The sequence below is a fragment of the Neoarthrinium moseri genome (genome assembly GCF_022829205.1).
Source record: "Neoarthrinium moseri strain CBS 164.80 chromosome Unknown scaffold60_Wmoseri_CBS_16480, whole genome shotgun sequence".
NCBI classification, from domain to species: Eukaryota; Fungi; Ascomycota; class Sordariomycetes; order Amphisphaeriales; family Apiosporaceae; genus Neoarthrinium; species Neoarthrinium moseri.
In genome coordinates, this window is record NW_026055174.1 from 126040 (window position 1) to 150783 (window position 24744).

The following is a 24744-nucleotide window of genomic DNA, read 5'->3' on the forward strand; positions in this document are numbered from 1 at the left end:
AGCATACAGGCTTGGGACGCGCGTTCAAGTCGTATTGCTACGGGCGAAGATGATATAGTGAAGGATAAAATCACAGAGCACGGACGACTTTGTCCACGTGCTTTTAATGAATCGATTTTACTATTACGTCTCACACATCCCATGGTACTTGAATCACCAGCATTGGCCCAACTTTTGGTGCAGAGTCGACCGGAAGAGACGTATCAACAAACTGCGGCCAGCTGCGAGTAGTGACGAGAACGTAACAATCCATCCCAATTAATGTACACCTCATCTACCGAGACGGAAATTTCCTCCAGTAAACAGCTGCAGTGCAACTCCGCGAGCAGCATTGTCCGTCGCAGGGGCTTATGCAAGGTGTGGCACAGGTATTCCGCCTAATCTCCTCGATTTGCAGATCCGGAACTTCGCACCCACCTACCTTTTCAGCCCTTGCAGGCTGAACAACGGGGCGAGTCTTGGCATTCCGAGTGAGCTCATCTGGAAATATTCTGGACCATCTCTCTATTACCGAGTAGTTGATCTTGGGCCCTTGATCTGCAGCTTCACCCGACCGTGATCCCACTAGTGCTTTCACAAGTGTCTATAGGCCATCTACCTGGAAGTAGTAAGGATTGTTGTTTTCAGAGATAGATCTTGAATCTTGCCTGATTGCGGTACTATTATTGACGGTTTGCTGGCAATTTGATGGCTGTAGAGAGGAGCGACTTTGCACCGTCGAACGCAACCAGTCAACAGCAATAGAACAAGCTCCCGACTACGCTGCAAATGCCATCGGCGAAAATTTCGCCGGGCTTATGGATCGTCCACGGTATAGGTCTGGTAGCATCACGCCCACCCGCAGACCTAGGATGTAAAGCGTTTTCCGCTCGCGACCATCCACCAGGGAACATGAACTGGCATGTTTCTTGAGCTACAACAACGCGAAGCATGCTAAATTTGGGTGAGCCGGCTTGTCGGCAAGCATGGGGCTCAGCAGCGAGGCGTACATGTGGGAGTAATATTGAATATGCAATGTAGCCTCTAGACTGGTGCCCATGCTGATGAGGTCGTATCCGGCTATATACCAGCTTGCGCTTCCCCAGACCCCGAAAACCGTCTCCAACCAATTGCAGCCCCCAGAACACTATAAAAGCTTGCTATAATAGCCATAACCAAGCATCTATATAACAGAGATCCGAGCCCCCGATGCCAAGTCTTTGAGCCGTCCTTCCACGCGGTTTGGCCAGTGCTGCATTTGCAATAAGAGTTGAGATTCGCCGGTGGTACAGCCAATTTTGTTTCTTCTTGCTCTTGGCTCTGTGTTGTGATTTCAGGGACATACTGCATCTCCTACCGCCATGCGCTGGTCGTGCGCGTTTACCCTGGCCCTTTTTGCCGGCCTATCAGCGGCACATGCGGATCCAAATGGCCCTGAGCACGCAGTGCCGAAGATTTTCGGTGGGAGAAAGTTCCTATCGGAATTGAGAGGAAGGAAGGCATGGGAGAGCAGGACACAAGCTTTGCGGCAGCGTCAGGTGTTGGAGGACGTAGGCTACGTCGACCAACGAGACAATGCAAGTCCCAACGACGCCAACGATAATAAAAGCGGGCGATGCGGAGGAACCCGTGGTGCCTGCGCAGCCGGATACTGCTGCTCTGCTGAAGGGTAACGAACCTGGATGAGACAGTACCCAATGTTCGTTGAGTTTGCTGACGAAGTTGAAGGTGGTGTGGTTTAGGCACGGATTACTGCGAGGCTCCCGACTGTCAATTGAATTACGGACCCGGATGTGATGGCAACCAAAAGCCGGACGGAGTCGACACCTCATCTATTGTTCGAACGAGATTCGGCAAGGTCCAGTACGGCGGAGTGGGTGTCTACGACTGTGTCAACAAGGGTGATATTGCCATCACCTTTGACGACGGCCCCTACAATTATACCAACGACCTCCTAGACAAGTTCAAGGTGAGAAAGGCAATAAAGACTATTAAATAGCTCTTCTGACTCTGTCCGTGAAAGAAATATGGTGGCAGAGCTACCTTTTTTATCACCGGGAACAATATTGGTAAAGGAATGATCAACGATCCAGACCTGCCCTGGCGGGCTGTTATTCAGGTACGTACATACACCCGCTTATTGGCTACCAAGTATCAAGTACTAACATTGGCGATTCCAGAGAATGGCCGCCGAGGGTCATCAGATAGCTAGCCACACTTGGTCGCACCAGAACTTCAGTCAAATGAGCGCGGTTCAGGCTCAGAACCAGATGTTGTGGAATGAGATAGCGCTGAACGACATTCTAGGCTATATCCCTACGTACATGAGGTCAGTTTCCACTTCACAGAGTTTTCAGAGTATTCAATTCTCATTACCGTATAGACCCCCCTTCTCGATCTGCCCTGCGGCTTGCCAATCAATGTTGGTCACACTAGGATATCACGCAATCTACTTCGATTTGGATACCGAGGGGTATCTTCATGATGACCCTACGCAGATTCAGACCAGTAAAGATATTTGGGACGAAGCCATCGACGGCTCCACTCCTTGCAAAGACAGCTACTTGAACATCGAGCACGACATCCACTATCAATCTGTTTACAATCTGACAGACTACTTCCTGGACTCGCTTTTCAAGCACGGATACAGATCAGTGACCGTAGGGCAATGCCTTGGCGACCCTCCAGAGAACTGGTACCGAGCTGGAAGCTCGCCTGTTCCTAGCTACAGCTTTTCCGTGAAACCCGCGACTGGGACATATAGCTGCCTGAGGACGACGACGGCGAAACCCACGACACCAACGACGCCCACAACCACAACGAGGCGCACCACCTCGACAACCAGAACAACCTCGACGCCAACAGCTACTCTTAGAGTCAGCAACGACGGCCTCTGCGGAACCGGCGTTACGTGCAAGGGGTCAAAATACGGAAACTGTGTGTACCTATTAGTCGCCCTAACAGTCTATATCCTAACCAATATCCCCAGGTTGCTCTGAAAATGGTTATTGCGGCGCGTCGGTCGATTACTGCGGTGATGGCTGTCAGGCCGCCTTCGGTGTCTGCTTTGTAGGTGACAGCACCATCCCACCCCGAGATACCACCACCTCCAGATCTACAGCACGGCCCAGCCCTACAGGCCCCGGCATCCCTGACAGCCCATTGTCGCCCACGACCCGCACCACCACGAGCACGGGACCGACGTCCACCGCGACACTTGGGGTAAGTACCGACGGCAGCTGCGGCAACGGGATCACCTGCTCCGGCTCAGCTTACGGAAACTGCTGCTCCGAGCACGGGTGGTGCGGCGTCGACATCGACTATTGCGGCGACGGCTGTCAGATCGCCTTTGGCTCAGGTTGTCAGGCAAGCGGACCCCCTTCTCCAAGTCCAACTACCAGCACGTCCAGCACGTCCACTGCCACGGTCCCTCCTCCTCCACCATCTACTACCACCACCTCATCGTCCACCACGAGTGCCAACCCCCCAACCACAAGGACAACTTCCACTAAACCGCCGCCCACTACTAGTAGCACTAGCATCCCCGTGACCACGCGGACCTCGACCGTCCTCCCCCCGCCAGCGCCCACGCCGACAACCATCGTGCCAAGCAGAGACGGACGATGCGGACCGGTGGCCCCGGGCTACGCCTATACGTGTCGCGGGAGCGGCTATGGCCTGTGCTGCAACGGCTTAAATAGGTGCGCGTTGCTGTGTCTCCTAGATGGGTGCCAGCCCGAGTACGGAACTTGTAGCATTCTGATCGGTCCCGGCGGCGAGGAAGAGGCAGCTGCAGCATAATTATTTCTGTAAAGCTGGAGTTGCTATTTTAAAAAAAAAGAAAAGTAGGAGAGTGAACCGGACTGCACATGGGGTTCGTGGCATGGAGTCTTTTCATTGTATATAGTTTGCATGGTGCGAGTGTTGCATGTTATCTTGTTATAGCTTGTCAATCAAGCACCAGACCGTAGTCGTGTCTTTGTCAACATTGTTCCAGATGTTGCAGTTATTGTGGTAGTTCATGTAGGCCAATTTTGATATTTCATGTTCATTAGATGACCATATACTTGGCTAAGCAAGTCTGCAAGCAGCCCATTCTATCAACTCGAAACTCCATCTGCTTCCGACGCCCCTTCCACCTGCTGAAGACAAAACTAGCATACCCAGCGCAATAGATCAGTCACCAAGAGCCCCACGCCTATGCAGTGCAAACCCAATCCATACATCGCAAGCGTTTCCATACCCACACGAAACTAGCTCGACATCTTCTCGAACTTTTCAGCCCCCTCAACCCCATGAAACCAGCTGACGCGATCTGCGGTGTACTGCTCGACCTGCGGCCGTAGCTTGGTCTCGTGCAGATTGAAGTCGTCGATCGGGCCCATGCGCAGGAAGCTCAGCCCCGGGAAGCGGTCGCCGACACGGTACATGAGGCCGCCACAGGTCCCGCAGAAGTAGTTGGTCATGGCCTCGCCGGAGCCGATGGTCGTCTCGTTGCGCCACGCCTTCAGTTGGTCCTGGCCCCGCGTATACCGCACGTGCGAGTCCTGTACCGTCACGTTGCTCGCGAACATGGACCCCGTGATCTTCCGGCAGTCGTAACAGTTGCACACGAAGCTGTTGACCAAGCCTGGCGCCTTGAGGGGCTGTTTTGGCATGTCAGACCCCGATAAGGACTAATGGCGAGCATAAGGGGATGCGGGTGGACTTACTAGTACGAGCTGGACGGCGCCGCAGAAGCATGTCGAGGTGGCTTCATCCTCATTTGACCAACCGTCCCGGGCAACGCCGGCTAGAGGGAGGAACGGTTTGGAACTATCCTTGGCGAATGCAGCAGCAGCCATTGTGAGCTGTCTTGCTCTGTTTCTTTCTTCGGGAGTATAGTTCGGCGAAGCGAGAAGATACCCAAGGTCAAGCAACAATTGCAAATCACGTCCTGGCAAGGTTTTGAAGGGTTTGAGTTCTGGAAGATCGTAATGTTTGCGTCACTCTGAGATTGTGGAAGTATAGTTCTCAATGATGAGAGTACGATTCTGAACAGGCCAAAACATGCATGTTATATAGAAGAAACCCATGCAGGCTTGGACAGAAGGTAAGCGCCTGTCAAGCTGTGCCGGTGAAACATTATACCTACCAATGCACTTAGCTTCTACTCCGACACTCCGGCAAGCTTACTCGCGTGGTATGTTAACTGAACTCAGATTGTGGGGTAAACTCTCCGGGTTGCAGGGATCACAACAGTCTCCGCAACTCCGGAATCGTTGGTAATCAAAGAGCTGCACCAATGATCAGTCAGCCCTGCAACCTGGCTGTGTCTTGCACCCTATGGAATGTTGCTAGAATGAGCTACGCCTGTTGTGAGACATAGCACAGGGATGCTGCACAAGTCGTGTTGTTCGCCGTCGTACCTCGCCGCATGACTAAGTAGATTGTCGACCAGGCTCGAGGAGATAGCTCAATGTCCAATGTTAGAGCATGCAGGTGTCTCGCCTATAGATACCTCAGCCTATCGATGAATGCGGGGCAAAGAGGGGTGGTCGTTTTATACTGGCTGTAGCTACGGGCAACGGATCGAGGCTGCCATCAAACAAAAACACGCCAGCGCACAAACATGAACAATAACGGGGAACTCGACTTTTTCATCCAGTGTCTCGGACTCAAAGAACAGCCACGCAATGGATGGCGTAGAAGAGGCATTAGCGATGGAGAGTCCGTCGCAGACCACACGCTGATGATGTTGCTGATGATGCTGTGGAAAACTGAGGGGTTGCCAGCCGAAGACAGGCTCAAGGCCTTGGAGATGGTCATCGCCCACGATCTTCCAGAGGCTATCATGGGCGACTACACTCCGGCAGACAAGGTCCCTATCGATCGTAAGCGGACAGAGGAATCCCTCGCGATGGATTATCTGCAATGTCTGTCGTCAAGCGAGACTATCGGCACCCTCAGGGACAGACTTGCGGAGTATAATGAACATCAGACTCCAATCTCGAGCTTGGTGCACCAAGTCGACAAGCTTGAACCCTGTCTCCAAGCATTGCGTTACCAAAAGACACACCCTGACGCGCAGCGCTTGGAGGATTTCCAGGCTCACACAGAGTACCTCAAAGATCCGGCTTTAGTAGCTCTTGGGAGAACGGCCGTGGAGCAGTGGAATCTCCCTCGCCTGAGACTAGAATATATTTTCCTCATTGGTGGGTCACTCATGGCATAAATCGTGTTCGAGGCTGACAATAGCAGGGGGCCCTGGAGTTGGCAAGGGGACACAGTGCCAGCTCTTATCTCAAGAGAATACTACTGCCTGCTTCTCGCTTGGGGAACTTCTACGCGAAGAGAAAGATGATGCCGAGAGCCAGTTCAAAGATTTCATCGAACGAAGTTTCAAGGAGGGCGTCGCGGTCCCGGGATCGTTAGCCATGCGGATTCTTCGCGGAAGAATTGCTGGTGCAGCTGACAGCGGAAAATCCATTGTCGTCCTAGATGGGTTTCCACGGAGCTTGAAGCAGCTACGAGAGTTCATGGCAGAGGTATGACGATATATCTTTCCGGTATTTCGTGTCGAGCTGACCGGAAAAGATTTCCCCAGAGTTCTGCACGCTCTATTTGCGTTGCGCTCCGGATGTCTTGAGTCAACGTCTCGAGACTAGAGCGCAATCATCCAGCCGCACCGACGATCTAGATGCTAGCGTTCGTTCATCGAGAGCAAAGCGATTTGAGGCAGAGAGTCAAGCTCTTATCACAGAGCTAAAGAAATATCCATTCCGAGAGGTATGTCTAGCAAGCTCGGTCAATAGTAGAAGTCGCTAACAAATCAAAGATCGACGGCAGTCGCGCACAGAATGACGTGGCTAACGACATTCAGAGTTGCTTACAAAGTATGCGCGCTGACACATAACTCGATGAAGGCTCTCAATAAGTGTGCTTTATTGAAAGAAATATACTTCATGAAATCAGAGACGATAGTTCGCTGAGAAACCCCCAAGTAATTTAAGAAATGTCATCTCCTGACTACAAACAACACTCTCATATCGAATTCGTGATGTTCAATAATTCGACCTAGTGAACTCCGATGGACCACGACCGGCCTTACTGTAAGAAGAGGGAAAATGGCAGTACACAATCATCTCCTTACGCATTGAAGCATGTGCAATTAGTCTTATCATATTGATCGTACTGAGCTGCTGAAATGTGCAAACCCGCGGAGTAACATGCCAAGCACAAATGTAAAGTACTGCCCACAGTATATTATGATTGCTCGAGCCGTGTATAGTCTAGAGTATCTATTAACAGACGCGTATACCAATACACCAGCAAGTTCTGCAACGCCTGACTACATATCACGATATTAGGAGGCCCTCGCCAATGTGAAGCTGTGATCCAGCCCGCAAGCAAGCAAGTATATCGTCCTCAACAAAGGCACATTCACTCCCTTTTCCTTGGCCAGTCGCACGACGTTACCTACGATGGCATCCACCTCCAAGTTTCTCTCAGACAGAGTATCGGCGAGCATGGACGGTTGGACGCCGGGCAAGTCGCGCTTGGCTGCCCTGTTGAGTTGATATTCCACCAGTTCCCCGTTGATCTTGGAATACCCGTACGCCTGCGCGACCGAAGCGATTTCCATCATGACGTCCTTGATGAAGGAGAGGACATCATCGTTTGCGTCTAGGAACTGCCTGTCCCGACACCGGGTCAAGGCGCAGATGGGGTTCCACGAGGCGTTGACCAGTAGTTTCCCCCACCGCTCGGCTTGCACATCGTCATGGAGCTTCGCCGTTGCCCCGGCAGCAGTGAGAAGATCCACGAGAGACTTGGCGGCATTCTTGGCCGGCTCCGGCGCCTCTGCAGGATACGTCCCAACGTGTAGAAGCTCTCCTTGTGCTGGACAACGCCGGGGCTGACCTGGGTAGCGGGGAGATACACCACCGCACTCAGAACAGGGTTGTTGGGATAGGCTGTGGCGAACTCGCCCTCTATGCCGATGCCATTCTGGATCAGCACTATGGCAGTGTCTTTCGAAACGGCAGGTTTGATGAGCTCCGCAGTCGATGGTTTCGTGGGCAAGGCCTTTGAGCAGATGAAGACGAAGTCAAATGGCTTCCCCGAGCTGGCCTCTACGGCTTCTGAGACGGTTCTTGCTACTGCTGGCTGCACTTTTAGATCGTTGCCCCAATGTGTGGAATGTATAGTAAAGCCCTTCCTCGATGCTTCTTCATAGTTGGAGCGGCATATCGCCGTGATGTCTGATGCGGGAATAGCTTGAGATAGCACCCATGCGTAGACTGCGCCGATGCTGCCAGTGCCAAAGATAAGGACGCGGGGGGCCATTGCTTTTTTAAGTTTGAGTATAAACACTGATTCTAGGATGCCTGTATAAGGGGTCTTCTCAGTTGCATATAAATTCGGAGAGTGTCCTCCTGGTCGGGCTGTCTCGAGGAGCAGTGACCCCGCTCCCCACTATTCTCTCACTGAGAGAGGCACTATTAGCCGGGTCCTTTGACCATATCACACCCCCTTTGGCCATGTAAGTCGTGCAGCGACATCCAACGAAGACTATACACGGATTGAACTTGGTCTACCCTGGGCCAATGCGCGCCATGTAGTCGGTATGTTCTGACTGGCCTATCTATTGTCGTACCAAATGATCAGCGGGAACACAGCACTTGCCGATGCCACCCAGGCCGTTCATTGGCAGGTGCAAAAGACTGCGATCGCCCTAGTTAGTAGTAGTCTTTGATTCGAGAGATACCTCGAAAGCACGGAGTGAGCATTGTTTGATTTTACGGATTCCTTCAGCCCCCCTAAGGAGGATATATGGTGGATTCAAGAATCAACAGCTTCGTCGACGGTTGACGACCAGAACACAATGCAAGTTCCGAACTGAGCATGTCTGACCCAGAATGGCTGGTATTCCATGGATAGCCGTGTTACAGTTCACGAGCAAAAGTGTGACCATCCCCTTCCTGCCTCAGGAAGGAAGGGCAAAAGCATACCAACGGGTGCTTTCATTCGCAAGAGGCAAAATGACGGATCGGAGTTTCGAACTCCGGACCTTCAGTGTGTGAGACTGACGTGATAACCACTACACCAATCCGCCAATGGTTGATGAGTGGCAACGTCTTATCGACAGCAATACTGTGTACAAAATAGGGATGGCGTGATGTGTGTGTCAGACGACGCGTTAGATGGGTTTGCAAGGTACTACCAGAAAGTTGTGGGAATTTGGAGCGGGGCTGGCATTCGAAAGAAAGCGAAAATTAGCGCTAGCTGTGGCCTGTTTAGAATCGTAACCTGGTTTGCTGGTGAGCAGTACATAGTATAAGTTGAGACGAGACATCTAGACTGGGTTGGTCAGAAGGGCGTAGCTATATCGTTGTAGATGAGAGATTTCAGTTCATGCAACCAGGAGAATATTCCCTTTAAAGACATAGAGTCCATGTTTCAAGTCCCTTGGTAGAGTATACTGTAGATCTGTTGGATGTCGCGACATTAGGTGGGCTGGTTGCCAACGAACTATGCATTTGAGGGCACGAGTCCCTCGCGTCTTCCGGATGCATTCTCCCAAAAAGCGTGATCGGCACACAAGGCTCCAAGGCTTCCAACCAACACACTTTACGTTCCAACAGGTTTGTCGTTTCCAGAATTTCGTCTAGCACTGAGAACCAAAGGGCCTCCCATTGCCCGTGACAGTGGAAAAGTCTCGGGGGTTCCAGCCACGCCACACTGGCCACCAGCCACAAACTCTCTGCCTCAGCCACACCTAGCATGGAGCTTGCATGGATGGGTCTCCACCGGTAGTTGCATATTCATGGACGGGTCTAGCTTGAGCTTGGCTAGCCCCTGATCAACCTTGCTTTGCCGATGCACGGTGCGGCGGTTTGACATCATCGGGCTCTGAGCTGTCGGAGGCCTGGCTTAGGGGGGTGTCAATCATGCGAAAACTTGAAAACCAAGCGCCAAAGAGGACGGACAGCTAGCAGAGCCTATTCGCCATTGGGGACGCCTCGTCATTGAAAGTTGGTACATAACTCACTTGTCAACCACCGAGATAAAGAATACCTCCTCCCCCCCACCGGTTAGTGAGACCGACAGGCGCGCCAGCTCTCTGTGCACCCAACATTGAGACCCGTTGGTGCAATCTCGTCTTGAAACGCGACATCCAACCTTTGTTTTATATCACCACCGCCGGTCCCAGCTGAGCGCCGGTTCTCCTCTTGGCGTTGTAAACTTCCATTGCTACGCGCCTCATACAAGATGACATCCTTCATCGCTAAACAGATCGGAAAGAGGCTCTTTGGGGAGACCTTGGAGAACAAGTTTGGTGCCAAGGTACGCAACACCAATCGAAACGCCCGCGACTCTCTCTCTCTCTCTCTCTCTTCACAAGATTTGCAGCTGACCCGCCATATTGCAGGACCCAGTCTTTGAACAGGTTCCCGCTACGAGACTCGACGGCACGCCCAATGGCAAGTTCAAGAAGGTGCGACGGGCCTTGCCGCCTGGCATCTCCGAGAACGATGCCCAGGTCCTCACCAAGGTCAAGAAGAGGGCGTACAGACTGGACATGAGTCTGTTCAGCTTGTTTGGTGTGCGTTTCGGCTGGGGTAGCGTCATTGGAATCGTGCCCATGTGAGTTCTGCCTTGCTCCCTCCCTGTCCGTGTTCTGTCTTGTCGCAAAGGAAACTAACGGTCGATTCCCCCAGCGCCGGCGACATTATGGATGCGCTCTTGGCCATGATGGTCGTTAACACCGCGAAAAAGATCGACGGCGGTCTACCGGCCGGCCTCCTGATGCAGATGTACTTCTGGGTTCTGATAGACCTGATCGTTGGGTTTGTTCCGTTCCTAGGCGATGTCGGCGACGCTATTCTGAAGGCCAACTCCCGAAACTCGGTCCTCCTGGAGGAACACCTCCGACAGAAGGGCAAGAAAAACCTGCGCAAGAGCGGGCAACCGATCCCAGCCGTCGACCCCAGCGACCCAGACGAGTTCGACCGCTTCCAATCCAGCGCCCAGCCTGAGCACGTCTCAAGCCAGCCAGGTCGGCAAGGCAATACGACTGCCAGCCCCGGCAGCAACGGCCATGGTCCGCAGTCATCTGGTGTCACCGGCGCTGCTTCCACTCCGGTGCGCCCCACCGAGGCCAGAGTCCGAGACGATCGTCGGTCCGGAGGCGGATTCTTCAGCTTTGGCGGCAGCAAGAAGAACCGCCCAGTGGACGAGGAGATGGGTGCCGCGAGTCAACCTCCTGCTCGGAAGCCATCACGTCGAGGCTAGTGGACTTCACTGTTGCCCAAGCAGTAGAGGAGCATCCCGACAAGAATGCTCTGTGGTATGTTGTCGCGGCCGAGCCGCTGAGACGTCTGAGTTGACACGCTCGACAGCCTTTCAGGGCCAACCGATTTTAGAGCTTGCATGGCAGGTGGATTGTGGTTCTGGCAGAGGACGAGAGACAGCCGAGAGCGATGACGAGGTAGTTTGCGCATGTGATTTCTGAGATTTTATGAGATACCACTAGGTTGTCGTGTGCAGCATCACAGATTACGAAGAAACACGATATTTAACAAGGAATATAGACAGCTTAATCAATCCCATATTGACCCATGTGCGAATAACGGAGCGATCAATCATCTATCAGACCCCAGTGAGAGATGTGCATGCCTGTTTATCATATGCTAGCGCTGATTATATCGACACCTACGTATTGTGCAGGGGGGTTGTGCAGGATATCATAAAAGCCAGCGACACGGGCAACATGTACATAGTATCTCGGACCTGGGCCCACCAACTTCGTACTTTTCCAGCTGGTACAGACGTCAAGAGAGCTACTCTTCGGGGCACGGTATGGGGTTTCGCAGTACTCAATTGACTCGAGGTAGCTCGTGAGTCAACGATTGTTAGTTCCAGGGTTGATGTTATGCCGTGCCGTCGCGTCTGTCGCGCCAGAGGCCGGGCCGTCCGTGTATACTACGGTAAGGTCCAGCGCAGCTCGTGTAAAGTGAAACCACTTTAGCTGCGCGAGGGGGCCACACAGTACGCCAAACCCCACAGTCTCATCAACACCATCACCATCAATAATCGATTCATCAGCTTCTGTCATGCCGTGATGCTGCTAGTTGGGTAATAGCCTGGTCCGTAAATCCGAAGGCAGCTCGCCCGGGCTCGCTCGTTCGCGACAGCCGCCGTGGAGCCCGGTGCAGGGAGAGCGGGTCATTGTTTATCTGATCGAAGCTGATGATATTGATAATCTTGATTCCCACCCAAAGACGGGCCACGACCCCTGCGGGCTTTACGTAGCTAGCAGCGCCAAGCAGGTGCGAGAGCCCAAAGACGAGGCATGGCAGGCCCGAGCTGGGTCGCAGGACTGGCAATCCTACGACGCGAAGGGGCAAGCCCGGTGGGGAGTGGACATCTCCGGCGACATTTCTGTGTGGTAAAGCGCACGCTGGCGGCTGAGGAGCTGTCTCCCCTGGTCGACGCGTGAGATGGGGAGACAAGCAGACAAACGGTGGCTGGGCCCCCCCCCCTCAAGGCCCGGGATGCGCGTCGACGGGCCCCACGTGATTTCGCCCTGGCGCGTCTTGCACTTTAGCCCGCCCGCCCGCCGCGCGCTATAAGAAAAGAATTCCTGCCTGCTGCTCTGCACAGCTCCCACCCAGACCTCCCATCTCAACCTTCACACGCGACGATTCCATTCAGCAGTCTTTTTCGAGTTGATCTCTTGCAGCCTGTCTTCCATCCCGCCTCCCCATCCACCCAATTGCCTTCACCACATCCCCGCCGCACGCAATGGCCACCGAGATCACTCCCTCCAAGAAGGTACGTGCATGACGTCGTCGCCCCGGGACGGACGCGCCGCTAGCCACCCTCCCATCAGAGCGACAACGCGTAGCTAACACGAAGTCTTTCTCCCCACAGGCTGCATCCGCCATCGAGTCCTTGAAGATGGAGTCCCCCGTCAAGAAGCTCGACTTCTCCGGCAAGGAGAACGCGCCCTTTGACGCCGACGCCCCCGCCGACGTCGAGTCCCAGAAGCCCACCATGGAGTCCACAAAGGAGGTCGCCAAGGCCGCCGTGGCTCCCACAATCAAGCCCGAGGAGGTCGACGAGCCCCTCTTGCAGGAGAACCCGCAGAGATTCGTCCTCTTCCCCATCAAGTACCATGAGGTTAGTGGAGCCCCCCTCCCCGACGCGTCGCCTACGCGTAAAGTGGTCTCCGGGACGCGACACATGCTGACCTGGGCCACCTGCAACAGATCTGGCAGATGTACAAGAAGGCCGAGGCCTCCTTCTGGACCGCCGAGGAGATCGATCTGTCCAAGGACCTGCACGACTGGAACAACAAGATCAACGAGGATGAGAAGTACTTCATCTCGCACATCCTGGCCTTCTTCGCCGCCTCGGACGGCATCGTCAACGAGAACCTGGTTGAGCGCTTCAGCGGCGAGGTCCAGATCCCCGAGGCTCGCTGCTTCTACGGTTTCCAGATCATGATGGAGAACATCCACTCCGAGACCTACTCTCTCCTCATCGACAGCTACATCAAGGAGCCCGCACAGCGCACCTACCTCTTCAACGCCGTCGACACCAGTAAGTACTCCATTGTCCCGCCCCTTCGCCCTCGCCGGTGCCTAGAAGCAGTCATCTCTAACACTCGTGTGTGCAGTTCCCTGCATCCGTAAGAAGGCCGACTGGGCCCTTCGCTGGATCACCGACAAGAAGTCCACCTTTGCCCAGCGTCTCGTCGCCTTTGCCGCCGTCGAGGGTATCTTCTTCAGCGGTGCTTTCGCCTCCATCTTCTGGCTGAAGAAGCGCGGTCTGATGCCCGGTTTGACCTTCTCCAATGAGCTCATCTCTCGTGACGAGGGTCTGCACACCGACTTTGCTTGCCTGCTGTTCTCCCACCTGAAGAACCGCCCCAGCAAGGAGCTCGTCGAGGAGATCATCGTCGACGCTGTCAAGATCGAGCAGGAGTTCCTGACCGAGGCCCTGCCCTGCGCTCTGCTGGGCATGAACGCCACTCTGATGAAGCAGTACATCGAGTTCGTCGCTGACCGCCTCCTCGTTGCCCTCGGCAACGACAAGGTCTACCGTGTCAGCAACCCCTTCGACTTCATGGAGAACATCTCACTCGGTGGCAAGACCAACTTCTTCGAGAAGCGTGTCGCCGAGTACCAGAAGGCCGGTGTCATGGCCAGCACCACCAAGGTTGCTGACGAGGACGTCAAGGAGAACGAGAACGGCGGCGACTTCAGCTTCGATGATGACTTCTAGATGTCTCATTGACTGATGATTCTTGCTTGTTTTCGCACTCGATACCCTACTCCACCTGATAGACGCGCCCTTGTCTACACATTTTACTGCGTGGCGCTTCACTTTTGTCACCCAAACCCCCACTCTGCATGGCATTAGAGTACGGCGAGCAAATCCGGTGCAAGTTCCTTTTTTCGACTATATTTATTCTGATTTTCCTTTGTCGGTCACACGTGGTCGCGCTTGGTTATAGTCGCCAGCCGCCACGGTTCTCTATATTCTGGTTGGGTCACATCGGCGTTCAGGGGGTTTTCATGAGGCGAGGGTTCCTGGACCGGCTCCATTGGACGGAGCGGACGGTCAACAGTCGACAGGGACTGACGGCACATGGCAGGGGGGGCAAAACGAGATTTACGTTGGGGAATGGAAATGTAGTTTTACATATCAGGAATAATTGAAGAGATGATGAACTGAACTGAACCATGGCCGGCTCATGTGTGATGTGCTTTAGTTTGTGATGTATTATTCGCGACCTCTCACTCGGATGCTATTTGCAGGTATTCACTTTTCCGCGCCACAGCATTCCCACGGTTTAGAGCTTGCACGGGTAGGTACCGTGCGAGCTGTAACCCATTCAATTGACTGCACTACTCACGACGAATGTGAAGTACAACAGCATGTCGTAGAGGTGAGGTTGGCCGGTTGAACAGGTCCGTATTGTGTACCATCATGATATGCTTCTTGTGTCGCGAAGTTGTTGCGAGATGCCTCTCAGCTCCGACCAAAAGCCGCAACGCCTCTCAACCCAGTCTGTGAACGTGATTCGTCCTTCTCCATGTTGACATACCGGCATCGTCGGGGTTTCAAAATAAGATGGTCTTATGCAGCGAGAGCAGAGAGCCATAGTATCCCGCTCCTCGACTTCGGTGTCCTGTTCAAGTCTCCCCCACCCACCTGGGCACACACACAGAGACACACCCACCGCCTCTCATCGCTTCCCCTTCTTCTTCTTGCCTTTGCCACCACCGCCGCCGCCGCCGCCGCCTGCTGCTTGTTGTTGTTGCTGCTGTTGCTGGCCCTGCGCCGGGGCCCCGGCCGTCTTCTCGTCACCACCCACCGCCGCCGCCGCCTTCTCGCCGGCCGGGGTGCCGGTGCCGCTCTCGGGCGCGTCCAGCATGGGCTCGTCGCGGAGCTCGGGCAGGCCGGCCATGGGGCGGCCCAGCTTGCCCAGCCCCTGGACCAGGCGCGAGACCTCGGCCGCCTTGGTGGTCTTGTACTTGAGCGCCGTGCCCGTCTTGGGGTCGAAGGTCTTGAGGACCAGGACGCCGCGCGGCGGTTTCGCGGTGGCGGGGTCTGCCGCTGTCTCCTCCTCGCCTCCTCCTGCTTTCCGGCGCGGCTTCGCCGGCCGGATCGAGTACTTGGTCGTCACCCTCGTCGTGGCCGGGCGCGCCTCCAGCAGCAGCTGCGACTGCCGCAGCCAGTCGTCGGCCGAGGCGTAGTACGGCATGATGTGGAGTTTGGGGGTGTGTGGTCTGACGGTGCGCGCGGCTTGGGCGTGTGTTGGGGTGTTCCTGTTTCCCTGTCGGAGGAGAGCACGGGCACGCAATGCCTGTCTCCCTGTGCTGCTGTCTGCTTGTCTGGGTGGTGATGCGGCTGTCTTGCCGGGTTTAAGTGAACATTGAAGCGTGGATCAATTTTGGGGGGAATTTGGGAGTTGAATCCAGGCTGTTGCTGGCGGTTTGGTGGGGCAGTCTGCTGGCTGCCCGCCCCGTCTTGGAGCTTCCGTCCCCCGAATTCCGCGGGGGATGGGCGGCGTGCATCTACGAACCACGAGGTCAGGGACTAATTCTTTGACTTCTGACGACTGTAGTGTCGCTTTCACACTGCTGATTCCACTTTGGAAATCATCAGGTTACTAGAAACAATATAGATGCCATGGACTCATGACAATCACCTTTTCGTCTCTGTTGTCGGAGGGCTTGTACGCTATGTCAAGTTAGGTGACAAGCGAATCCGTTGCTCACCGCACCCCGAGAGCTCCAGTGTCACCCCACACTGGAATTCATACGTCCAGTACACCCACCATGCATGGATGCGACCAGGCTGATTTGGAGCCTCGCCTTGCAAATGTGCTGCATTCCGCAGACCAGCCACCTCGTCCGCGCCATTGAGTCGGCCATCACGGTCGCGCTCGCACATAGATACCTCAATCGCCCTTCTCACCCCCCGACAACTGCCAGTCTACAACCAGCTCGGCGCAGAAGGCCTCGGCATCCTCATCCTCAGCCACATCCACATCCACTATGGCGTCCACGCCCATGGACCTCGACGCGCCCGAATCCTCCCCAGCCAACGGCATTCCCTCGACCTCGCTCAACGTAACGCGGACACTGGGCGCCAACCTGCCGAGCACCGCCGCTGTCACAGATGTCATAGCCAGCTTCCGCCCTACAAAGGTACCATGCCGCCCTCCACTCGTGCCGCGACGAGAGCCCCTCCTGCAGCTAGGCCTGCGAGACTCTCCAAGGACAACACCGACCAAGATCAAGTCAACAAGTGTGCTGGCTCATGCCCCCCTGAGTAGTTCTCCGCTCAAGCAGGTGGCCGCCTGTTCCCCCTACCCCTCGGATGAGGGCAGTCCCTCCAAGCCCTCGGCTTTTGCGCTTGCTACTCCCCAGCCCTGTGTGGAAGACCCGGCCGATGCAGCTTCTGACAGTGAACAACAGCTCTTCAAGCGCGACAACCACAGGGATGGCCGCCCGCCGCCCTACATTCTCAGCCTGGACTACGATGACCCGGGCGAGCTGCTCATGACCTCTGAGAGCGACGATACCATCCAGATCTACAAGGTCCGCGAGGGCCGTCACGACAAGCAACTTCTGAGCAAGAAGTACGGCGTCAAGCTCGCCAAGTTCACCCACACGAGCTCCAGCGTAGTCTATGCGAGTACAAAAGTGAATGGTATGCATAGGCGTCGGAAAACCCGATATAACCTTCTGCTCACCAGTCCATAGATGCGATCCGGTATCTTACAACCCACGACAACTCCTTCTTACGATACTTCGAAGGCCATGAAGGGGCTGTCACGTCGCTTGCCATGCACCCTGGACACGACGACTTTATATCTTGCAGCAAAGACAACACGGTGCGTTTATGGAACGCCAGCACCAAGAACGCGACGGGAATGCTGCACCTCAACACCCCGTACCTCTCGGCCTTCGACCCCAGCGGCAAGATCTTTGCCATCGGGTCGCCAAACAGCGGCCAGGTGCTGCTCTACGACCACAGGAACTTTGACAAGGCCCCGTTCAGCACATTTGACATTGGCGAGACGTGCGTGTTCGCGGATCCTGCTCACGTCCTGAAGGGCTGGACAAAGCTGGAATTCTCCAACGACGGGAAGCATGTCCTCCTAGGCACAAAGGGCAACGGGCATTTCCTCGTTGACGCCTTTGATGGGACCTTCCGGGCCTATCTCCACAAACCCAACGGCGGCACGAGCAGACTGGCGGCCGGCGAGGACCCGGCGACGAATGGTGCCTCCGCAGGGAACTCGAGTCACATCGAGGGCAGCGGGGACTGCTGTTTCAGCCAGGACGGCCGGTACGTGATCGGCGGCGGCGCAAACAACAAGCTCCTCATCTGGGACACCCTGGGCCAGGTGGACGGCGACAAGACGCTTGAGCCGGTGCATGTCCTCGCCAGCGAGAAGCCGCCGTCGGTGGTGGCCTTCAGCCCCCGCTTCAACTTCTTTGCCACGGCGGACCAGGAGGTTGTCTTCTGGGTGCCGGACCCGCATGCTTAGTGGATATGTTGCACCAGCAACATTTGACCTATGTGGCTCTATCAAAGATGCTGTTTGCGTGACTGTGGCGAGACAGCCCGTTGAGCACACAGAAGACCGCCAGCTGCCCATATTTGGTTTGCAACTGATGACCGAGGTCGTTTGGGCACTTGTGCTAGAGCTCGTGCAACGAGCGGGATATCAAAGGACGATTGCAACGACGACCTGGTATGTGAGGAAACGCAATTTGGCCGAGGCTCTCAAGGCTATATTTCACCTCGATTACGACCTCAAATTTCCCGGGCGACGATCACTTTCATGGGAAGATTCTTTGGTCAACATGGAGCGAAGCAAATTTGTACCAGGCAAAAGCTGTTGGAGGAGCACCGGGACGGCCGATGAGGAGAAAACCCACTACTTTCGGGCTGGCTAAAAGAGGTGGTACATTTCGGCCCTCGTATTGTGCAATCAGCTGGCACCTTGGTGTTGCCCAATTTTGACTCAGGAGAGGCAGACGACAAGAGGCAAACGCGAGAACCGGCGACACGCAGTTTCCCACTTGAAACGTCGCCCTCATTATGGGAAGAGCAACGTTTGACATGATACCCCGATCACTAGGCATTTTCAGGCGTTCAAACCTAAGGATCCAGCGTCCGCCAGATAACTGTAGCATCGGCAGACTTGTTCGGCCAGCAGCACCTCGTTAGTGAAGTCTCAAGGGCTGGCCTCACCTAGTACAGGACTCTATACAATGTGGAATAACAGAACGATGCAATTCTCGATGCCCCGTGCTATGGATTTAACAGGGGTCTTTCATATGATACAGTTTCTATACACCATGTATGCTACAGGTTACAGTGTGCTCCATCCGGCCGAACGAGCGGCCTCGTGTGATCTGCCGATGCTTCCCCAGGCCATCTCTAGCCACTTTTGCCAGGAAAGTGGCGGCTGCTTCATGTTGTTCTTCTCTATTCGCACAAATTCATCTGGAGCCGTATCGTGAGCCCCCTCCCTGTCCCCGTCCTTCGCTATCCTGCGTCCGTCCCCCGCCTCTACCTCTTGTTCTGCCTCTTGCCCGGGCGGCCCGTGCTGCCCGACTGGCCCTTGCCGCCCTTGCTGCTGAAGACGTTGCGGGAGCGGCGCCAGGCGTCGACTAGGTGCTCGACGCTGCCCATGTCGTGCTTGGGCTGGCGCATGTAGGTGAGCTTGGCGCGGCGGGCGCGCTTGGGGCGGCGCCAGACGATCTCGATGCCGAGCACGCCGGGGCTGTAGATCTTGTGCCACATCTCGGTGCCCGTCTTGTACAGCGTGTTGCGCAGCAGCACGGCCGTGTCGACGCCCGCGCGCCGGATCGCCAGGCACACGCCCGCGAACGGCTCCCCGCGCGCCGTCGTCACCTGCAGCACGTCGCCCACCTTGGCCGCGTCCTTGTTGTCCCGCGCGAACAGCGCCGTCCGCGCCCCCGTCCGGTCCAGCCGCCGCACCTGCTGCGCGTGGTACGCCACCAGCGCCGCCGGGTTCGCCGCCCGCGCCGACGGCGGCGGCCCGTACACGGCGAAGGCGGTGCGGACGGGCTTCTGTGGGTTCTTGGAGGGGATGACGTCTGTGATGGCGCGAGCGAGGACCGGGTCAGCACTATTGTATACATATATGTTTCCAGAGGGGGGAGGGGGGAGGGGAGCCATCTAAGCAGAGGGCAAGAACGGGGGGACGGGGGGACCTTGCAAGAAAGACGTACGGAACTTGTGCGGTTTGCGGGCTGCTGCTACGATGGCCGGTGGTACGGCGGCAGTGCTCGTGGTCGGCGTGGTCTCGGTGGCCATTGTGCGGCAGAGGAGGGCCCGGTGCTGTCGGTTCTGGCGCAGCAGGGTCTTGAGGGGCCCGAGGGGCCGTCTGGCTGCCGTCGCGTTCATCCTGGGCTCGTGAGGGCTGCTGTCGCGAGCTTCGATAGCTGGGGTTCTCGGGGTCCTCTGAGAGCTGCCAGTCCGGCATCCAGATTGGAAATTGTTCGAGAGGCCCGGTCGGCTGCGCAGGGGGGGGCTAAAAAGTTGTTCCAGGCCCGCGGTGCACCCTGCAGCACTAAGCTAGAGGCGTGGGTTGAGTGTCTGGGGCGCTAAAATCTTGGGCCACCGCTGGATCGGGTCTAGCGTATCGCCTGTAGGTTCTATACTCGAGCGGCTCTGTTAGTTGCCAGCCAAGAGAACAAAGCCACGAGTGGTTGAATACATAGGTTGGGAGAACAGATTTCTCCTTGGAAGGACAGAATAGCGTGGAATACTTCGCCCACACAACTGCAATGTATGGCATTGTGTAGAACAATTCTTCAATCAAGCTGTCTCCATTTCCCCCAATCGCACGGGTCGTTACCACATGAGCCAAATACACAGGCGCGACATCTATACCATGGTTCAGAAAGAGAACTCCTGATAGAAAGCCACCTCGCCTTCTTCTAGGATTTTGGAAAATGACATTGTAATATCTTAAAAGGTGAAACCTCAGTTGCTGTAATATCACACTATCTGGATACCAATCAGCCAGTCTGTATTCCTGTGCACAATAGTCGTATTGTCCGGAAGTCTGAGAATGCCAACCCTCACATACTCCGCGTGCACGTCCATGAGTTGCCGGCTGCCCGCCGGGTTCATCCCAGTGGCCAGGTTTTTCAGTCTTCCCTCGCGCGGCAGATCGAAAAAGTCCTTCTCCTTCAAGACCAGGTAGGCGCCGAAATCCACGTAGAGTAGGAAGACGCTCGTAAACGGCGGGATCCATCCCCGGCCCTCCATGCTGATGATGTAATCGGGGAAGAACTCGAGGCGGCGCTGGTTTATGTTGATCTCCAAGCTGTAGTTGAAGATGTCATGGTGCCTCACCGCAGACCAGCGGGTGCTTGGGTCCGGCAGATCTACATACCGGAGAAGTGCAGGAGTCACGCGACCACTCACGAGAAGCCTCGCGTACGATATCGGTCCGGTGAGAACACGCTTGTCACGTTGGACTGAAACGGAGGCAACCGTCAGGGCGTCCCTGCTGGCGTTCTTAGGCAAATCTTGCCAGTACTGGACCCGACCTTGCGCCGAGGCCCACGACCATGACGGGCCCGTATACGCGTCCTTGCTGCGTCGAAGAGGGTCCGCCGCGCGCATGCTCAGTAGGTCTTGGATGGTCGTTGTCGAACCGCCCCCGGAGCAAGCTGCCAGGAACGGCACGTCGTACGGTACCGCTGCCTCGCGCGTCCCGTGACGGCAGAGCCGCCGGCGGTCCAGACAAGGCAGCGAGCAAGCTGCCGAGTACGAGTACTGGCACCTCCAGTTCTTGTCCGAGCTGTAGGCACTGTCAAAGCAGTAGCAGATTCGGTCGGGCTCGGCCCCCGATGCCAGCGCAGATGAGTTGACCCTCCAGAGCAGGTCGCGCTTGATCGACTTCATCCACAGTCCGGCCACATAGTCCTTCTCGAGCGAGGCCCCATTGGACTGGGCAAAGAACGAAGCGAACCCGAGGAGGGCGGGGAGCCGGTCTTGGGCTACAGTGAGATCCAGAGCACTGTAGAGCTCGACGGCCGATGTCCACGATGCTTTGTCGCCCCAGTCGCGGATCTTTGGGTTCGATGGCAAGTAGTAGCCACCGCACTGGCAATCACCAAGCTCCATACACTCCCACACAAGCTCATGGTGAGAGAAGTGCAGGACCCGGGGGGCCAGCAGGCGTTCTTGGAACACCCATGCCCTCGACAACAATGGGAACGCAGTGTTGGCGTTCCACGATCTTTCCCAATGCCTCATCGTCTTCCGCACGGTGAAAGAACCCAGACCCGTCTCGAATCGTTTCTCATATGCGTCGTTAGCACTCCAGAAACAGCCAGATTCGTTATCTGTAGAAGCCGTCGCAGCAAGGGTGATCGAAGAGTTCCTGTATATGTTGGCCATCTGGCCGGCCTGCTGGCCCCAGTCGTCGGCATCATCTTGAATTATGCAATACGAGTCAATCCATATATTCTCAATGCCTAACGCGAGCGAGAAGCGTATGATGTCTTGGAAGGTTGGCGGGATGGCGTCCCAGGCGATGCCGTGTAGGAAATCAGGATATGTATCTCGCGTGGTCTTGCCCGAGGCAGAGCCGCCCCATCTGTGGCTGATGCAGGCATATTCGCCAAGACTATTGTCCGTCTCCCGGAGGAGTACGTCGATTTTGCCCTCCACGGTCTTCTTGCACGACAATACTCGGCTTGGCAGTGCCGTCTTGGTGGACTTGGAGCACTTGGTATGACGCGACAAGCAATTTGAGATGTTTGATCGTGCCCATTGAACACTGCTGGCTGCCAGAGGCTCGGTCGGCTGGAACACTTTGGTGGAACGGGCAACCACTCCGAATGATGATGTTGACCCTGAGTTTACGCATAAGAAGTTCGTCCCTTGACAACGAATATCACTGATGCTGGCGAGAACGTACCACTGGACCCTTCGGCGTAGATCTCCAGCTCCAACTTTGGTCGCGAGTCCCTGTAGTATATCTCGACGGACAAAGTGAGCGGAGGCAGCTCGTGTGGCCCCCGGATATAGATCCAGGCGATGACACTCTCAAGAGTCTCGATATCATGGCCACCGAGCTTCAGGACCCCTCCGAGAACGATGGCGCAAAAGGGGCAGGTCAAGGCTGATTGCAGGAGAGACATGGGACTGAAATCGGCAGCATAACGAATTTGGTCCCCGTATCTGAGCTTCCTCAGCTGGAACCCGTGGCACACCGAGCATGGCACCGCAACCCTGGACAATGCCGTGCTGGTTATGGACAAGGCCATCTCCTGCTATTCGATGGTGGGAGCGGGCTGCACGTATTGGAACCAACCTCGGATGAAGAGCCTCGGTCATGTCGAACAGCGAAAGGGCGGAAGAAAAGCACAGAACAACATTTTCTTGGAGCTGAGACGGCTGAGGTCACGGCGGCCACGGGGGCTGAGATTGTGGTGGTTGCCCGGCTGTGGTAGGCCAGACGCATAATTGGCATGGTGGCTGCTCTAGTCGGGCACGGCTGCCTTGTCGCCATGGCTCTGTAATAATTGCCTTGACCGGTTTCTCCAGATCGTCAAAATACACTGCGTCTACTGTGCCATAAGAGCTGAAACCGTGTATATCTGGTTCGTATGCTTACAAGGTCGAGCTTGAATGGGGTACGGTACTGGAAACGGGAACACCACGTTAAATAGCACACCCCCCTCCTAACTGGCTAACTAACTATGCGCACCCCCTCTACCCCTGTTGGCCGGGGCGCCACTGGCAGGCCACTCCAACTGCCACCGCGGCCGGCGACTTGGGCAAAATTTCTGGGGTCTGAGCTCTGGTCGACGACACGACGATCGATCGACCGACGGACTACGACAGCGGTGCCATTTGGTGTGAGCACTCGGGTTCGCAACACACCACCACAACACACAGTCTCGAAATGTCGCGGAGGACGGTATTAAGTGCCGTTGGAGGCAATGGCGCCGTCTTCGAGGCCGCCGCCGCCAGGAGGATACCGCAGTGCATGGCCGCGCCGCAACGGAGCTTCAGCTCGACTGCACAGCGAAATGGTACGGATTGACGCACGAGAGGAAGAGAGCGCCCGCGAGAGAGATAAAGAGATGAGACGACTGACAAATCCCGTGTCACAGCGACCCAGATCACGCACTTCAAGCCCGCCTCGTCCCCCGAGCTCGACGCCCTGCTGTCCACCATCCGCCACCAGATCATCATGCCCGCCTACCTGACCGAGACCCAGCGCAAGCGCCTCTACTCGTCGCGTTGGGAGAAGAGGCTGGCTCAGGACCCCATCGTGATGGAGGTCGACGGCGAGGTCTTCCGCTTCCGCCACCTCGAGCCCTTCAAGGGCGGCATGGTCAACACCCGCAAGTCCATCGGCCAGGCCGTCTCCCAGTTCTCCACCGACGCCGACTGGGAGAACCTGCGGCCCCTGCTCGAGGGCGTCCACAACGCCGGCCGCCGCCTGAGCGACACCTTCCTCGTCAAGCTTGTCCGCATCGTCGGCGAAAAGGGCCACGCCGACGATCTGATCGAGTGCGCCCGCGGCGCGCGCCGCACCGGCTTCCGTCTCGACCGCCCCGAGAAGGTCAACGAGCTGCTGCACTACGTCCAGCTCAAGGCCGTAGACGCCGCCTGGGCCCGCCCCCAGACGGAGCAGGCCCTGCGCCGCGCCGAGCTCGTCATCGAACTTCTGCAGAGCGACGCCCACGCCCCGGCCGAGGATGCCATCGTCGAGGGCTCCCTGCCCCTGCACCGCGACCCGCAGGTGCTCATGGCGCCGCTGCACCTGGCCGCCGCTCTCGTCGTCAAGGGCGGCGTCACGGACGCCAAGGTGGTGGAGAAGGTGGACAAGCTCGCCGACACCGTCGTGCGGCTGTGGCCCGCCGACACGCCCTTGAGGAAGCTGTACCCGATCAAGGAGTTCCTGGATGAGGTGCAGATGGGATACCTCCTGCAGCCGAGCAAGTTCGTCGCCATCACCACGCCCCTGCTCCACGGGCTGGATCTGGCTGCTCAGGCTGTGTCGAGCCCAGAGCTGGCGGCGCAGCTGCGCTCGAGACACCAGGTCTTGGAGTCCGACATCCAGAAGGCGCTGCGGGAGGTCCAGTCCAGCAATAAGGCGAGCCACAGGGGCAAGGCCGTGTATAACAAGTTCTTTGGCGGTGCGTAGAGCCGTGGTAGCATGGGCAGTGAAACCGATTAGGGCTGCGG

The 24744-nt window shown here is 56.1% G+C and overlaps 11 protein-coding genes across 11 annotated transcripts; 6 read left to right on the forward strand and 5 right to left on the reverse strand.

Annotated features, from left to right (window-relative positions):
* Positions 1-1340: 1340 nt before the first annotated feature.
* On the forward strand, positions 1341-3780 carry JN550_010898 (uncharacterized protein; the record flags this gene model as incomplete). The annotated part of the gene is made up of 6 exons (XM_049309203.1): positions 1341-1648; positions 1708-1948; positions 2003-2098; positions 2160-2308; positions 2363-2916; positions 2969-3780. 6 exons carry the CDS (start codon positions 1341-1343, stop codon positions 3778-3780), a joined length of 2160 nt encoding a protein of 719 aa, XP_049167138.1.
* Positions 3781-4232: 452 nt separating this feature from the next.
* Positions 4233-4823, reverse strand: JN550_010899 (uncharacterized protein; the record flags this gene model as incomplete). Its single annotated transcript, XM_049309204.1, has 2 exons — positions 4233-4625; positions 4692-4823. The coding sequence occupies 2 exons, from the start codon at positions 4821-4823 to the stop codon at positions 4233-4235; spliced, it is 525 nt and encodes a 174-aa protein (XP_049167139.1).
* Positions 4824-5590: 767 nt separating this feature from the next.
* Positions 5591-6874, forward strand: JN550_010900 (uncharacterized protein; the record flags this gene model as incomplete). The annotated part of the gene is made up of 4 exons (XM_049309205.1): positions 5591-6173; positions 6220-6506; positions 6556-6747; positions 6797-6874. The coding sequence occupies 4 exons, from the start codon at positions 5591-5593 to the stop codon at positions 6872-6874; spliced, it is 1140 nt and encodes a 379-aa protein (XP_049167140.1).
* Positions 6875-7324: 450 nt separating this feature from the next.
* Positions 7325-8307, reverse strand: JN550_010901 (uncharacterized protein; the record flags this gene model as incomplete). The annotated part of the gene is made up of 2 exons (XM_049309206.1): positions 7325-7819; positions 7882-8307. The coding sequence occupies 2 exons, from the start codon at positions 8305-8307 to the stop codon at positions 7325-7327; spliced, it is 921 nt and encodes a 306-aa protein (XP_049167141.1).
* A 1926-nt stretch (positions 8308-10233) lies between these two features.
* On the forward strand, positions 10234-11256 carry JN550_010902 (uncharacterized protein; the record flags this gene model as incomplete). Its single annotated transcript, XM_049309208.1, has 3 exons — positions 10234-10308; positions 10394-10608; positions 10683-11256. 3 exons carry the CDS (start codon positions 10234-10236, stop codon positions 11254-11256), a joined length of 864 nt encoding a protein of 287 aa, XP_049167142.1.
* Positions 11257-12768: 1512 nt separating this feature from the next.
* Positions 12769-14253, forward strand: JN550_010903 (uncharacterized protein; the record flags this gene model as incomplete). Its single annotated transcript, XM_049309209.1, has 4 exons — positions 12769-12798; positions 12898-13146; positions 13236-13569; positions 13646-14253. 4 exons carry the CDS (start codon positions 12769-12771, stop codon positions 14251-14253), a joined length of 1221 nt encoding a protein of 406 aa, XP_049167143.1.
* A 967-nt stretch (positions 14254-15220) lies between these two features.
* JN550_010904 (uncharacterized protein) lies at positions 15221-15739 on the reverse strand (the record flags this gene model as incomplete). Its single annotated transcript, XM_049309210.1, has 1 exon — positions 15221-15739. One exon carries the CDS (start codon positions 15737-15739, stop codon positions 15221-15223), a length of 519 nt encoding a protein of 172 aa, XP_049167144.1.
* Positions 15740-16535: 796 nt separating this feature from the next.
* JN550_010905 (uncharacterized protein) lies at positions 16536-18037 on the forward strand (the record flags this gene model as incomplete). Its single annotated transcript, XM_049309211.1, has 2 exons — positions 16536-17193; positions 17247-18037. 2 exons carry the CDS (start codon positions 16536-16538, stop codon positions 18035-18037), a joined length of 1449 nt encoding a protein of 482 aa, XP_049167145.1.
* Positions 18038-19068: 1031 nt separating this feature from the next.
* On the reverse strand, positions 19069-20008 carry JN550_010906 (uncharacterized protein; the record flags this gene model as incomplete). Its single annotated transcript, XM_049309212.1, has 2 exons — positions 19069-19651; positions 19755-20008. The coding sequence occupies 2 exons, from the start codon at positions 20006-20008 to the stop codon at positions 19069-19071; spliced, it is 837 nt and encodes a 278-aa protein (XP_049167146.1).
* A 518-nt stretch (positions 20009-20526) lies between these two features.
* JN550_010907 (uncharacterized protein) lies at positions 20527-22811 on the reverse strand (the record flags this gene model as incomplete). Its single annotated transcript, XM_049309213.1, has 2 exons — positions 20527-22397; positions 22463-22811. 2 exons carry the CDS (start codon positions 22809-22811, stop codon positions 20527-20529), a joined length of 2220 nt encoding a protein of 739 aa, XP_049167147.1.
* Positions 22812-23452: 641 nt separating this feature from the next.
* On the forward strand, positions 23453-24703 carry JN550_010908 (uncharacterized protein; the record flags this gene model as incomplete). The annotated part of the gene is made up of 2 exons (XM_049309214.1): positions 23453-23582; positions 23664-24703. The coding sequence occupies 2 exons, from the start codon at positions 23453-23455 to the stop codon at positions 24701-24703; spliced, it is 1170 nt and encodes a 389-aa protein (XP_049167148.1).
* Between the last annotated feature and the right edge of the window lie 41 nt (positions 24704-24744).